The 14,085-nt window shown below is 46.7% G+C and overlaps 1 protein-coding gene and 2 non-coding genes across 4 annotated transcripts; all 3 read right to left on the reverse strand.

Moving 5' to 3' along the window:
• Window positions 1–758: 758 nt before the first annotated feature.
• Window positions 759–11,355, reverse strand: RACK1 (receptor for activated C kinase 1). Of its 2 annotated transcripts, XM_070056555.1 has the most exons (9): window positions 10,669–11,355; window positions 5,951–6,371; window positions 4,902–5,073; window positions 3,716–3,863; window positions 3,406–3,501; window positions 3,039–3,149; window positions 1,834–1,974; window positions 1,225–1,335; window positions 759–870 (listed from the first exon to the last, which is right to left on the reverse strand). In XM_070056555.1, exons 2-9 carry the CDS (start codon window positions 6,057–6,059, stop codon window positions 805–807), a joined length of 954 nt encoding a protein of 317 aa, XP_069912656.1. In that variant the 5' UTR covers window positions 6,060–6,371; window positions 10,669–11,355; the 3' UTR covers window positions 759–804. The 2 variants fall into 2 exon arrangements, with proteins under 2 accessions (XP_069912656.1, XP_008260230.1); XM_008262008.4 differs by lacking the exon at window positions 10,669–11,355 and having other exon boundaries at window positions 5,951–6,516.
• LOC127492877 (small nucleolar RNA SNORD96 family) lies at window positions 3,976–4,054 on the reverse strand. The gene has a single exon (XR_007922707.1). It is a non-coding gene; the product is annotated as a small nucleolar RNA SNORD96 family (small nucleolar RNA).
• Window positions 5,656–5,723, reverse strand: LOC127492879 (small nucleolar RNA SNORD95). The gene has a single exon (XR_007922708.1). It is a non-coding gene; the product is annotated as a small nucleolar RNA SNORD95 (small nucleolar RNA).
• Window positions 11,356–14,085: the final 2,730 nt, after the last annotated feature.

Below are 14,085 nucleotides of genomic sequence, written 5' to 3' on the forward strand. Positions count from 1 at the left end.
CCCTTATTAAAATGCTGGTTCATGTGCCACTCCAGTTCTTTTTTTCTTAAGAATTATTTCATTTATTTAAAGAGTTACAGAGAAAGGTAGAGACAGAGAGGTCTTCCATCCACTGGTTCACTCCCCAGATGGCTGCAGCAGCTGGAGCTGCGCAGATCCAAAACCAGGAGCCATAAACTTCTTCCTGTCTCCCACGTGGGTGCAGGGGCCCAAAGACTTGGGCCATCTTCCATTACTATCTCAGGCCATAGCAGAGAGCTGGATTGGAAGAGCAGCAGCCAGGACTAGAACTGGTGTCCATGAGATGCCAGTGCTTCAGGCAAGGGCATTAACCCGCTGTGCCACAGCGCCGGCCCCACCACTCTGCCTGGCGGTTCACCTGAGAAAGCAACTGATGATGGCTTAAGTACTGATTTTGCCACCCACACCAAATAGGAGGTATCCCTGTCTACCTTTCAAAGAAATCTTGAAGAGTCCAGATTGGAGTCACCAGCTTGTGTCCTGTATGCTCCATTTCCGATCCAGCACATCACTAATGTGCCTGAGAAAGCAGCAGCAGACGACCAAATTCCTTGAGGCCCTGCACCCACGTGGGAAACCTGGATAAAGCCCCTGGGACCTGGTTACTGGAGAGTGAACTAGTGGAATGCAAGACCTTGTTCTCTAACTCTGCCTTTCAAATTTTTTAAAAACCTTTTGGAGAAATGACAAACCAATCTAACATGGAACATTTCTGTTTCTCAGAAAAACACAATTGCTACATAAGTCAAAGTCAATTTATTGTCATAGTCATGCCAAAAATGCTTAGCGGGTGCCGATGGTCACCTGCCACACTCGCACCAGGTTGTCTGTGTAGCCAGCAAACAGGGTCTGCAAGGGAGAAATGACAGGATGAGTTGTGAACTTCGTCCCACTGCAACAAAGAGGGCTTTTCTTTAAAGGACCTTAATTCTAATGACCAGACTGTAGCTGGTGGCTGTTATTCTTAGAGGAAGAAACAGCTGTTGATAAGAATACAATCATCTTAAAACTGATCAAATTAGTATCAGTGCATAAAAATGAAGGCTAATCACTACCTCCACATCACAGTTGAAAGGAACATGCATTCCACATTTCTTTCTTGATCATCCAAGCCATTTTAAAAAAATCACTTTCCTTTATGTCAAAAATAGCAGTATAGAGAAGAAATGTTGGAAGGTGAGTTAAGTGAGAAGTCAGACTTACCTGGCCATCAGCAGACCAGGCCAAAGATGTACACTGGGGTGGCTCTGCCTTGCTGCTGGTACTAATAACTTCTTGCTTCAGTTCATCTACAATGATCTTGCCTTCTAAGTCCTGAGAAATAGGTCAAAACCAGGGTGAGGATACTGTTAATACATTTATACCAGTGATACTTTTTAAGAAACTCAGTAACAGAGGTCCCCTCTCAAAAGCCCCTTTTTATAAATAGAGTCTCAACAGGATGATTTTGCCCAAGGGGACATGTGGCATTGCCTACAAGCATTTTCAGTTGCAACTACTAGGTATGGAAGAGGTTACATGGCCTGTTACCAACATCTTGTGGATAGATGTCAGGGATGCTAACACTAAACAGACCCACTACACAATTACACAGACCAAAAAGCCATTATGCAGAGGCTGCGTATTCTGCCATACATAATCACCCCTTTCAGTAAGCAAATATTCCCCTCCATTAATAATCCCAATCCAGGGAACTTTTCTAGGTCTCCACCAACAGCTTGATGGTTAGCATTTGTTTAGTATGTGGGACTCCCAGCATCAAACCCATATGGCATGTTAAGTCACATTGCCAGGATTCGATCTCATGCTTACCCAGATCTTGATGCTAGGGCCTGTGGCAGCACAGAGCCAGTAGCGGTTGGGGCTAAAGCACAGAGCATTGATGATGTCTCCTCCATCCAAAGTATAAAGGTGTTTGCCTTCATTGAGATCCCATAGCATGGCCTGCCCGTCCTGCAGATAGGGAAGGTGAGTCAGCAGCACAATGTAACCTCTCCCAGATGTCAATCCCACCCACCTCAGGATTTTGTCATCAATGTGCTTTTAAAGATTTTAGTCATCTGAAAGGCAGAATGATGGAGAGGAGAATAGATAGATCTTCTATTTGCTGGTTCACTCCCCAAATACTACTAACAATTGTAGCTAGGTCAGGCCAAAGGCCAGGAACATGACAGGGCTCCCACATGGATGGCAGGGATGTAACTACTTGAACCATTATCTGCTGCCTCCCAGGATGTGTCTCAGAAGGTAGCTGAGACTTGAACTAGGTACTCCAATATGAGATGTGGGCATCTCAAAGCAGCAGCTTAATGGGCCGTGCCACAAAACTCTCTTGCCCATCAGATCCTTCAGTACCCTGGCTTTCTTGAAAGCTACTGACTCTACCAATATTTATATCTACAGGCTTTTCCTTTAACAGAGGACATCAATAGCCCCATAAACTTTCTGATGGGTTATCAAAAAAATCACTATGATCATTTCCAAACAGGATCCATCAATTGCTTCAAGAAACTTTACAGAGAAAACATTTTTTTTTTTCCTTTGAACAGTATGTCTCACCCATGTAATTTTCAGTAAGTGACCTTTGGAAACATACTCTTGAATAACCTGGCTAATACTTAGTTTATAGTTTATGTCGAAGACCCAAGGTATTCTTTTTTTTTTTTTTTTTTTTGACAGGCAGAGTGGACAGTGAGAGAGAGAGAAACAGACAGAAAGGTCTTCCTTTTGCCGTTGGTTCACCCTCCAATGGCCAGTGCATGGCGCTGATCTGAAGCCAGGAGCCAGGTGCTTCTCCTGGTCTCCCATGGGGTGCAGGGCCCAAGCACTTGGGCCATCCTCCACTGCACTCCCGGGCCAGAGCAGAGAGCTGGCCTGGAAGAGGCAACTGGGACAGAATCCCGAGCCCCGACCGGGGCCACAAGGCGGAGGATTAGCTTACTGAGCCACGGCGCCGGCCCCAAGGTATTCTTTCTATGAGACTGTCCCCCTGGTTGAGACTCCTGGCCCCCAAATACCTTGCCTCCAGAAGCACAAAGGGATCCATCTGGAGACACTGTCACAGTGTTCAGATAGCCAGTGTGGCCAATATGGTTAGTCTTCAGCTTGCAGTTAGCCAGATTCCATACCTGTGTAAATGGGTGGGGTTACAGGTGAACAATTTAGCTCGTATCAGCCAGGACTGAGAAGAGTCAAGCCCAGCAAAAGGCTTGGCACCTTGTTTAAAAGCTTTTAAGGGATATCAATTAGCTATTTAAGACCAACTGTCAAAAACCAATGGTCTGTACTGAGTAAATCCAACAAGAGGAAAAGTCAATTGAAGGAATCCACAATGCCTAAGGGGTTCTGGCTTGTACAAGCCCTCTATGCCAGCTCAAAACTCACCTTGACTAGCTTGTCCCAGCCACAGGAGACAATGATAGGATTGCTGCTGTTGGGCGAGAAGCGGACACAAGATACCCACTCTGAATGGCTCTCATCCTGCAGAGAATGGAAAGGAAGTAAGAGAAAACATTTCTATCTTAAACTATAGAACTCCATCCCTGATCTCGGTGGAATGGATATTGGCAGTACTGTGTTCACATCTCCTAACTGAACCATGAAGAACAGAATCTCTTTAGTCAACACATAAGGCAAAGGTTAAAAGAAAGGGTGCATGGGAACCTTGAACATGTGTTTGCTGCCTTCACTTTACCTGGACAGTGTATTTGCATACACCCAGAGTATTCCATAACTTGATGGTTTTATCTCGAGATCCAGAGACAATCTGACGGTTATCAGAGGAGAAGGCAACACTCAGTACATCCTTGGTATGGCCTACAAATCGTCTTGTGGTGGTGCCCCTGAGAAAGACAGCTCTGTCACTCTAGACAAACTTTACCAACATTTTTCTGGCATTCGCCCCATCCCGGTGGACTGCATCACTAACAAGTCTTTTCCGAGTTTATGTCAGAGAATCCCTTCAGAATTGCAGGACATGTCCTCACTCCCACATGGGGATTGGCTGACAATGTCATCTGTCATCACCAGGATCCTCCATTATACTTGCCAACTGCTTATCTAGAACAGAAATTCAAGATAAAACTTGTTCCAACCGCTGTCTACTCCAAATTGCTACACCTATAAAAACATTCAACCAGGCTGGCGCCACGGGTTCTAGTCGCGGTTGGGGCGCTGCATTCTGTCCTGGTTGCTCCTCTTCCAGTCCAGCTCTCTGCTGTGGCCCGGGAAGGCAGTGGAGGATGGCCCAGGTCCTTGGGCCCTGCACCCCCATGGGAGACCAGAAGGAAGCACCTGGCTCCTGGCTTCCAATTGGCACAGTGCACCAGCTGCAGTGGCCACTTGGGGGGTGACCAATGGAAAAAGGAACACCTTTCTCAAAAATTCAACCAGACTACTTCTCAGCAACCATAATTAAATCAAAGGGCCCCCTGAGGGGCCAGTGCTGTGACACACTGCCAGCATCCCATGTGGGCACTGGTTCTAGTCCCAGGGTATCCTCTTGCAATCCAGCTCTTTGCTGTGGCCAGGGAAAGCCACAGAAGATGGTCCAAGTGCTTGGACCCCTGCACCCACATGGGAGACCAGGAAGAAGCTCCTGGCTTTGGACAGGCGCAGCTCTGACCACTGCAGCCATTTGGGGGCTGAACCAATGGAAGAAAGACCTTTCTTTGTCCCTCCCTCTCACTGTCTCTAACTCTCTCAAATAAATAAATCTTAGAAAAAAAAAAATTAAGAGGGGGCCCGAATAACTATCTTCTGTAGGTAGTTTTTACTTTATACTTCAACTTTCTCCTGGAAGATAACCTCCCAATTGCCATCTACCTCATTTCTTCCCAGCTTTTCCCCAAGATCCCACAGCTAGGTGAGCAGCTACTTGCGTTGTGAGATCCCAGAGGCGAAGGGTTCCGTCCCAGGACCCTGAGAGGGCAAACTGGCCATCTGAAGATATGACCACATCACTAACGAAGTGGGAGTGACCCCGAAGAGCTCGCTGCGGGATGCCATAGTTGGTCTCATCCCTAGTCAGCTTCCACATGATGATGGTCTTGTCTAAAGAAAGACAAAAGGGAAACTGGTGAGGAACTTTGCAGCCCACTTGCTGACCCTATTGAAAATTTAAGATGTTACAAAATCATATGTAGGTTAACACTTAAAAAGACACTTCGAGAGGAAACAAACTGTAGGTTATTTGCCAGGGCCCAGTGGCCAACAGTTCCAAAAAACAGGCAGGTGGGCCTAAACTGTAGCACGAAAATCTAACCCAGGTGTCAGAGAATACGGTTACCCCTTCTTGAGATTCAAACTAATTCAACATATATTTTGTATCTTGCCAGAATGCTTGAGAAAGCTGTGGAAAAATTAACTAAGTCATTTTAGCGCCCCCCTCTTAAAATTTCTCCTCCTACAAACCGATACAAGTACCATTGTATCTGAGGGCTCCTGACCATTTCTAATTATTATTCCTAACTTTCGACGATTTTTAAGCTGTTAAGAACACGCCTCCAAACTCGATAAGGTCTACATGGAGAGAAAATGGGGTGGATATTCGCAGAAAGAAAATGTAGATCGGAAATCTGAGCCACAAGGTTCCCTGCAGTCCACCCACTACCCAGCGAACTAAGAGCCGGGCGGCAGCTCAGAAACAGCCTCTGGATTTCTGCATGGATACTCAGATGGCATGTTGGGCTCATCACCGCCCCGCCCGGCCTTGTAGGCTCCTGGGCACATTCAGCTTTAGCTGCCAGCCAACCTCCAACAAATCTGGCAGCCACGAGCTGACAACACCTCCAGGTCTTATCTGCAACGTGGGCCCCCCGGGATGAGACAGAGACTCGGGTCCGCACTCCCCAACACGCAGAGGGATCTATGATCCGTCATATAACACGTTCCCAGTCTAACCCCGCGACACACACAACCGGGTACTAACCTCGAGAGGCGGACAGTATCATGTCCGGGAACTGCGGGGTGGTAGCGATTTGGGTAACCCAGCCATTGTGGCCCTTGAGGGTGCCACGAAGGGTCATCTGCTCAGTCATGGCGGCAGCGGGTGCGAGTGTCGCCGCAGCGACGAGGATGGCACCGGATAGCACAGAGAGCCCAGCAGCGCTGCCACTCCCGCCGCGGCCCTGCCGAGGAAAAGAGAGAACAGCCCCTTGCCGGAAGCGGAAATATCCTCACATTCGCGCAAGATGGCGTGGCCCATAATTCACCTCTGTTCAAGAGGGCGGCGCTCATGATTCCTCTCTGCTCAAGATGGCGGCGCCACGTAGCGCGACCGGCGAGATGAACTTGCTTCTGTGGCCCCCTCTGCCACGTACCACAATATAGCTGCTCCGTACAAATACTTTCTGAAACAGAGACTAGGAGATGTTTAAAAAGGCTCTGCAGATAATCATTAGAGCGTGAAATGACACAAGAGTTAACTGTACGGCACGTCCCACACAAGGCTCGCCTAAGGGTATCTCCGCCTACTGATGGCATGGAGCAAGCACCACCCTTTCCGTCTGGTGACTTGGCAACGCGGAAGGAGTTTAAGTTCTTTTTTTGTTTTGTTTTGTTTCATCAAAATTTGTGTTCTCATATTTCCGGAGCTGTAAGTTCCATATCAAGAGACCAGGATGACTGGGAGCTACTACTGTAGGATGAGCCCCTTGAATTATGATTTTAATGTGGAAAAAAAAGAAAAAAACAACTGCTCAAATGAACTACCAGAACTAACAAATTTCCAAGCGCCAAGGGTTTTCATGCGGGAAGTTTATGCTGTCTCTGATGGTGTTGGTTAAGGCCCTCCGTGTTGGAAAGTTCTTGCAGGATTAATGTAGGAGAAAGAACACTGCCACCTTGCTCCCAAAGAAAACACTAGAGCTCACGCCGAAAGGCCTCGAGAAGAAACTCTAGGTTCTACTGTCTGGGGACTGTGGTTGGAAGCTCTCCTGTGGGCCTGGTCATTCCACAGAAAAACCCAGGGTCCAGGAGTCCAGGTGTCCCCTGAAGGAAATGACCCCTGATAGGGAAGGAGTGGACCAATACTAAATACCTAACTGTTTGCCAGTTCTCTGATCAACCACAGATAAATAAGTATTGCTTAGCAGTCTCACAAATCCCTGACTGTAAAACAGTCTATCTATATATAGATATTTTTGAAAGATTTATTTATTTAGGGGCCAGCTGGATCTGTGGCATTACCAGGTAAAGCTGCTGGCTGTAGTGCTAGCATCCCATATGGGCATTGGTTAGAGTTCCAGCTGTTGCAATGCCAATCCAGCTCTCTGCTGTGGCCTGGGAAAGCAGTGGAAGATGGCTAATCCAAAGTCGGGAGCCAGGAACTTCTTCCAGGTCTCCCATATGGGTGCAGGGGCCCAAGGACTTGGCCCATCTTCCACTGTTTTCCCAGGTCACAGCAGAGGACTGGATCAGAAGTGGAGCAGCTAGAACTAGAACCAGTGCTTATATGGGATGCTGGCCCTGCAGGTGACAGCTTTATTACCTATGTCACAGTGCCATGAAATGAGACTAGAAATAATATTAATACCTACATTACATAGTGGAGTAGAGTATAAAGGGGCAAATGGGTAAACTGTTTGGAACAATAACTGACAGGGTAAATGCTAGAGTATAGTGAGCATGTGTTGGATACCAGTTGCTGGTTTAAGTTTTGGGGAAATAGCTGTCAGCAAAACTCACAGGGACTGTTTTTACTTTTGCAGTTTACAACCTATGGCAGGGGATAGGTAGGTTAAGAGGAAAGATCAGAATAAAGACACTGAGATATGGGAGAGAGTGCTATAGGTATATGGAAAAATAATATATTCCAGTTGGAGGGAAGTTATATGGGAGAATATTTCAGTAGGGGAGAAGTGTTCAAAGGTCCTGGGGCAGGGTGGTGGTGGGTCTGTGGCAAAGCAGGTTAAAGACCTGACCTGTAGCACCAGCATCCCATATGGGCACCAGTTCAAGTCCTGGGTGCTCCACTTTTTTTTTTTTTTTAGATTTGTTTATTTATTTGAAAGTCAGAGTTACGCAGAGAGAGAGAGAGAAGTCTTCCATCTGCTGGTTCACTCCCCAATTGGCTGCAATGGCATGCCAATCTGAAACCAGGAGCTTCTTTCAAGGTCCCCCACGTGGGTGCAGGAGCCCAAGGAGTTGGGCCATCTCCCACTACTTTCCCAGGCCATAGCAGAGAGCTGGATCAGAAGTGGAGCAACTGGAACTTGAATTGGCACCCATATGGGTTGCTGGCACTGCAGGTGGTGGCTTTACTTGCTATGCCATAGCGCCAGCCATGGCTGCTCCACTTCTGATCCAGCTCCGTGTTATTGGCCTGGGAAACAGTGGAAGATAGCCCATTTGCTTGGGCCCCTGCACACATGAGGAAGACCCAGAAGAAGCTCCTGGCTCCTAGCTTGAATCAGCTTAGCTCCAGCCATTGCAGCCATTTGGAGAATGAACCAGCAGATGGAAGACCTCTCTCTAACTCTTTCAAATAAATTTTTTTTTTTTTAATAAAAGTCCTGGGGCTGGTCCTGTGGCATAGTGTGTAAGGCCGCCGCCTGCAGTGCTGGAATCCCATATGGGCTCCAGTTCAAGTCCTGGCTGCTCCACTTCTGATCCAGCTCTGCTATGGCCTAGGAAAAGCAGTAGAGGATGGCTGCACCCACTTGGGAGACCTGGAAGAAGCTCTAGGCTCCTGGCTTTGGATAGGCCAAGCTCCAGCTGTTGTGGCCATCTTGGGGGAGTCAATCAGTGAATGGAAGACCTCTCTCTCTCTCTCTCTTTCTCTGCCTCTACAACTCCACCTTTTAAATAAATAGATAAATAAATCTTTACCAAAAAAAAAAAAAAAAGTTCAAGGATCCTTAGTTGGGGTATTGGAGGATAGTAGACATACACTCTCACAGGTTTGGCAAAAGAACTTGACATTGCTACCTGGAAGTCTTGTTGGAAGGTAGACAGGCAATGGGAAGTGGCTGCCCAGGTGTGTGGAAAAAGCCAGGATCTCCACCTAGAGACTATTTGTTATCTTGGTCCCTTGCAGACTTTGCTACTTTCCTCTGTAGTCTCTATTGGATTCTGCAAGATGCTGTCCTCTTAAGGCCCTAGACTTGTACATCATCTTGGCACCCCCAATTGGCAGTCCTTTTGTTTTTCCAATACTGAACTACACTGCAATCCGTGTGTTTTGTAACTTTTTGTGCTTTATATTTCCAGTGGTGGTCATGGAAGATCCCTGCCATCATCTACCCTCATGATTAGTTTCCTGCCAATGACTAGGGTCATACCAGAGCTTTCCTGAGCACTTGGCACAAATAGAGAGGTGAATGGCTACACTTGCAACACAGTGTAGACTGGGAGGGATTTCCTGGCTGAAGGTCTATAAACTGAAAGGATTTCTAATCTCCCTTCAAGAACATACAGTTCATTCATGCTTGGTTCACATCAGCTCTCAGATAATATAATTCTTTTTTTCTCCCTTTGAAGAAAACTAATCTATTCTGTTTCTTGAACTTTGCCTAGGGAGCCTTTTGGAAGCAGCATTCCTGAGGTGGGGTTGGGAGTTCAGGTTTAAAACAAGACCTTTTGGGTCAATCACACACACTCAAGGAAGAGGCCACTGCCAGCTCCCTTGACAGATATAGGAGGTTCCTAGGACCAGCACTGCTCTCTTCCCTGCTTGTGCCCAGTTCTCAGGGTCTGCTTCTCTTTTGCCCAAGTGTCATCATGTTTTCCCTCCTTGATAGATGGAAAAGAGACTTCAGAAGGTACCTTTCACCAGCTTCTCCCCAAAGTTATTCTTCAATCTATAGAACATGATTCTGGCCATGCCTTCCTCCTATGGGGCTGGGGGGGGGGGAGGGCATGCTGGTTTTATCCTGGAGTCTATCTGGACCCAGATGGAGTTGCCACTGGAAGTAGAGAGATGAGTAGACTGTATGGGGGCTCTCTGGACTATCAAGTCCTGCAATATTTAGGCTTTTCCTCTGTAGTTTTCTTCTAGTCATTCCTGCCTTCACCAGAGATGCTGGCAGGCCCCAGTGGTCACTGAAGGACAACTCTGAACCAAGGGAAGCATCATCCTTATCCAGAAACCATTTCAGGTATTGTTTATAGCAGCAACAGGATGGGAGGAGCAGTGCCTTTCACGTTTAGCAACCAGCTGGAATTGAGAGGTATAGATACCTGGCTCAGGCCAGGGACCCCATCTCTGCAATGGAGATGTGTTAGTTGACCCTCCATCACCAAAGGGAGCCTGACCCATTCCATTTTGTTCCTCTTGCAAGAAGTCCACCTGTGCCTGTGAGGTAAGGCTTTCTTGCCTCTTCCTTCTCACTCCAGCTTCAAGGAAGTGGGGATGCCTACTGGAGGCCCTCTGGCCTTTGTAGGCAAGGCTCATTGGTGGTCCACACCCTGTTGACAGAGCCCTTTCTGACTGTAACTCATGTTAATTCACTCTCTCCACTTTCCTTCCAAGTCCCTAAACTGCTCCTTTTCTCCCATGTCTGACTATGGACACCACTTCCTTTCCACACAAGATAATAATCCTAAGGAGAAATTGGAGAGGCTCTTTTAATAAAGGCTGTGTCACCATTTCTTTTCTGGAAGGGGTCCCAAGTACCTTCATGATTGGAAAGAGCTCCTCAGGCTTACCTGACAGAGATACATAACATCTTCTCTAGGAGGAGTGGCCTCCATCCTGTCCTGCCAGCGTTCAGATCTGTGGGGGGTTTGAGGGGTTGTCCAGCTTTTCCTCAAATGCAGAGATGAAGGCTGTTGTGAGTGCCTGTGAAGGACTGAAGGACAAGTGTGTGGCCAGGACCAGAGGTTTATTGAATGCCCGCTAAAGTTCTGGGCTTTTCAATATACTTTAAGATAATAACCAAAATTTTTACTATCACTCTGTGGAATCAGTGTGACTGGCTCTGGCAGACTGCACTATATTTTGTGGCCACACTAATCTTCCCTTCCTCTTCCAACACCTCAATTCTATCCACATAGGACCTTTACATACATTGTTCTTTTGCCTGGGAGGCTCCTCCTCCCATATCCAACTCCCCTTCTTGTAGTTAAATCTAAACTTCTTTGAGCATGTCAGCTCAGGTTGCCTCCTCAGGGAAGCCAGCTGTGACCCTCAGGTCTAGGGCAAGTTACTGTTTGAGCTCTCATAGCAGTGTAGTGGTCCTTACCTCAATATGTAGTTGAATCCCCTCAGGGCTCTTTTTTACAGCTGAATGGTAAAAGTACTTAAAGAAGGTTGTTTCAGGCAGAGATATCAGCTTGACTACAGAGGGATGGCTTTGAGAGGTAAGGTGAGAAAAATTAAAATCCAAGGTAGTCTGGAAGACATTTACATATAAGAAATTTGGTTATTATTTTTAAACCCAGAGCAGTCTCTATAGGATTCTGACCTCATCTCTCTCCTACCAAGATTTTATTTTACCAGAAGGCATTTTTTATCAGAGTGAGGGATGGGTTGAAGGAGTAGGACTAGAATCAAGAATTAGGAAGCTACTGTAGTAATCAAAGCAAAGAGTGAGTTAAACCAAGAGGTGATACACTGGATAGGAGGGTCTTTAGGAGAGCCACAAAAGTCCTACTAAATGGCATTAAGGAAGGAACTGAGTACATACTAAAGGACTTAAGATTAAGGAGTTGAATATGTAAGGTCATCACAAAACACACCAAACACTGGAGTAAGGGAAAGGGACCAGAGGGAAGGGATGGAGAAGGAAAAAGAGAGAGAAGGAGAGTGTAAGAGAGAGAGAGAAGAGAGGAGAGGAGCTAGCAAGGAGAGAAGAGAGAGAACAGAGAGGAGCTGAGAGAGAAGAGAGAGGAGAGGAGAGAGGAGAGAGGAGAGAGGAAAAAGAGAGAGAGGAGGGAGGGGAGCAAGAGAGAAGCCAAGAGAGCAGAGAGACAGCGAGAGAGCCATGTGTTCAGGAACAGCTCCTTTTAAAACTTTACCAGAGGGTGGGCAGGGAAGCAGGAGCAGCAAATCCCATTAGGATGGGTGTGGAACTTGACAACGTTGGTTGGGCCATGTGGACACCAGGCTTCCAGCAATGCCAGCAGGGGCTAGAGCCTAAGATGGTGTTGGGGTGTAGATCGTGCCATGGATAAAACTGTGCCATATTCCCAACAGGAGTTGTATGGAATTACATTTGTCCCAAAAGTCCAGGAGGGGTAGAGGGACGATGATCTGTCTTTAGAGCTACTTCCTGCTGACATGGGGCATCGAGGTACTCTTTGCTAGCATGGGGCAATATCTCAAGCTGCTGTCTCCTGGGTGGGGAGCTGAGTATATCCCTGTAGCAGCATTTGGTAGACCACTGGGTTGGTGAAGACCTTGGTTCGTTCCATTATCAACACCTGTAAACACTTAAACAGACACTGTAGCATAAAAGACAGCACAAGAATAGCAACAAATGATCCTAAGAGTGGCATTAACCAGGTAATGAGAGAATTTCATAGAGGAGAGGAAATGGGGGGGGTCTCTGGACCCTTGTGAGGACTGTTTGATGGATGTGGTTTAAAGCCGATCCCAACCAAGACCGGGAAAAAGGCCGCTTAACTTTTGCAGGTAGAGGGGTTGTCTGTAGAGAAATTCTGAAATCATACAACATTAAGTGGGGGAGAGGGCCATCAATATATACAGGTTGGGAGTAGAGCCATTATTAGAGTACCTAAGAAAAGTGCTGCCTAAGCCACGAATAAGTTTTTTTCCAGATGTTTCCAGATATGGCTACTAGGAGGTTCTTATCTTTGCACAAGAGAAAATTCAGTTGTGAAACAGAGAGTAGCAGCAAGCATTCCAGCCAAGTTTAATGAAGAGAAGTAATGAAGAGAGTACACCTAATAGACCACGTGGGCATCTAAGGAAAAAAACTGAGTCCAGTCTGCATTCACACTGGAGTTTTTTATGGATTTGGATATGGGCCCTCCATTTTCCCTCCCTCCCATCCTTTCTGGGATATTGCTGGGTGGAGGGCTTTCTGAGGATGGAATTCCTAAAATTCCTCAGAGCTTTATAATGGACCTAACAGCCACCTTTGTGCAGGACAGATGAGATCTCCCTGAGCTGCCCCCAGGGAGAGGGTTGGGACACACCCAAAAAAGTTATTGAACAATGACAAGACTTTTGATACAGGGACAGTGCTGTGGCATAGGGGATAAAGCTGTCACTTGCAGTGCTGGCATCCCATATGGACACTGGTACGAGACCCACTTCCAATCCAACTCTCTGCTATGGCTTGGGAAAGCAATCGAAAATGGCACAAGTCCTTGGGACTCTGCATCCATGTGGGATGGGAGACCTGAAAGAAAAACTCCTGGCACCTAGCTTTGGATTGGCTCAGCTCCAGCCCCTGCAGCCATTTGGGGGATGAACCATTGAATGAGTATTTTATTTATTTGAAAGACAGAGTTACAGAGAGAGGTCGAGACAGAGGGAGTTTTTCCATCTGATGGTTCACTCCCCAGATGGCTGCAACAGCCTGAGCTGCTCCAACTTGGGTGCAGGGGCCCAAGGACATGGGTCATCTTTTACTGCTATCCCAGGCCATAGTAGAGAGCTGGATCAGAAGAGGAGCAGCCAGGACTAGAACCGGCACCCATGTGGGATGCTGGTGCTTCAGGCCAGGGCGTTAACCCACTGTGCCACAGTGCCAGCCCAAGAATTCTCTCTCTCTCTCTCTGCCTCTGCTTCTGCCTCTATAACTCTGGCTTTCAAATAAATAAATAAATAAATAAATCTTTAAAAACAAATTTTTGATGTGATTTCTTATTCAACTACAGGAAAGACTCACCCAACAAAGCCATTGAACAACAGCAATACTTTACATATGTAATGCTGGTCTGCTCCCAATGCTTGCTTCTACATTTCTTCATCCATCCACACAAAATTACCATTTCTTTCAGCTTCCCTTACACACACACAGACTAATGTCTACCTGTCTACCTTAACATAGGAAGGTGAATCTTTTGTACTCTAATGAAATAACTGTAACTGGGGGCTAGTTGCCAGGGGAACCAACTATGTGATTAAAGTGTTGGAAGTTTAATCCTACTTCC

The sequence above is a fragment of the Oryctolagus cuniculus genome, chromosome 14, assembly GCF_964237555.1.
Source record: "Oryctolagus cuniculus chromosome 14, mOryCun1.1, whole genome shotgun sequence".
Lineage (NCBI taxonomy): Eukaryota > Metazoa > Chordata > Mammalia > Lagomorpha > Leporidae > Oryctolagus > Oryctolagus cuniculus.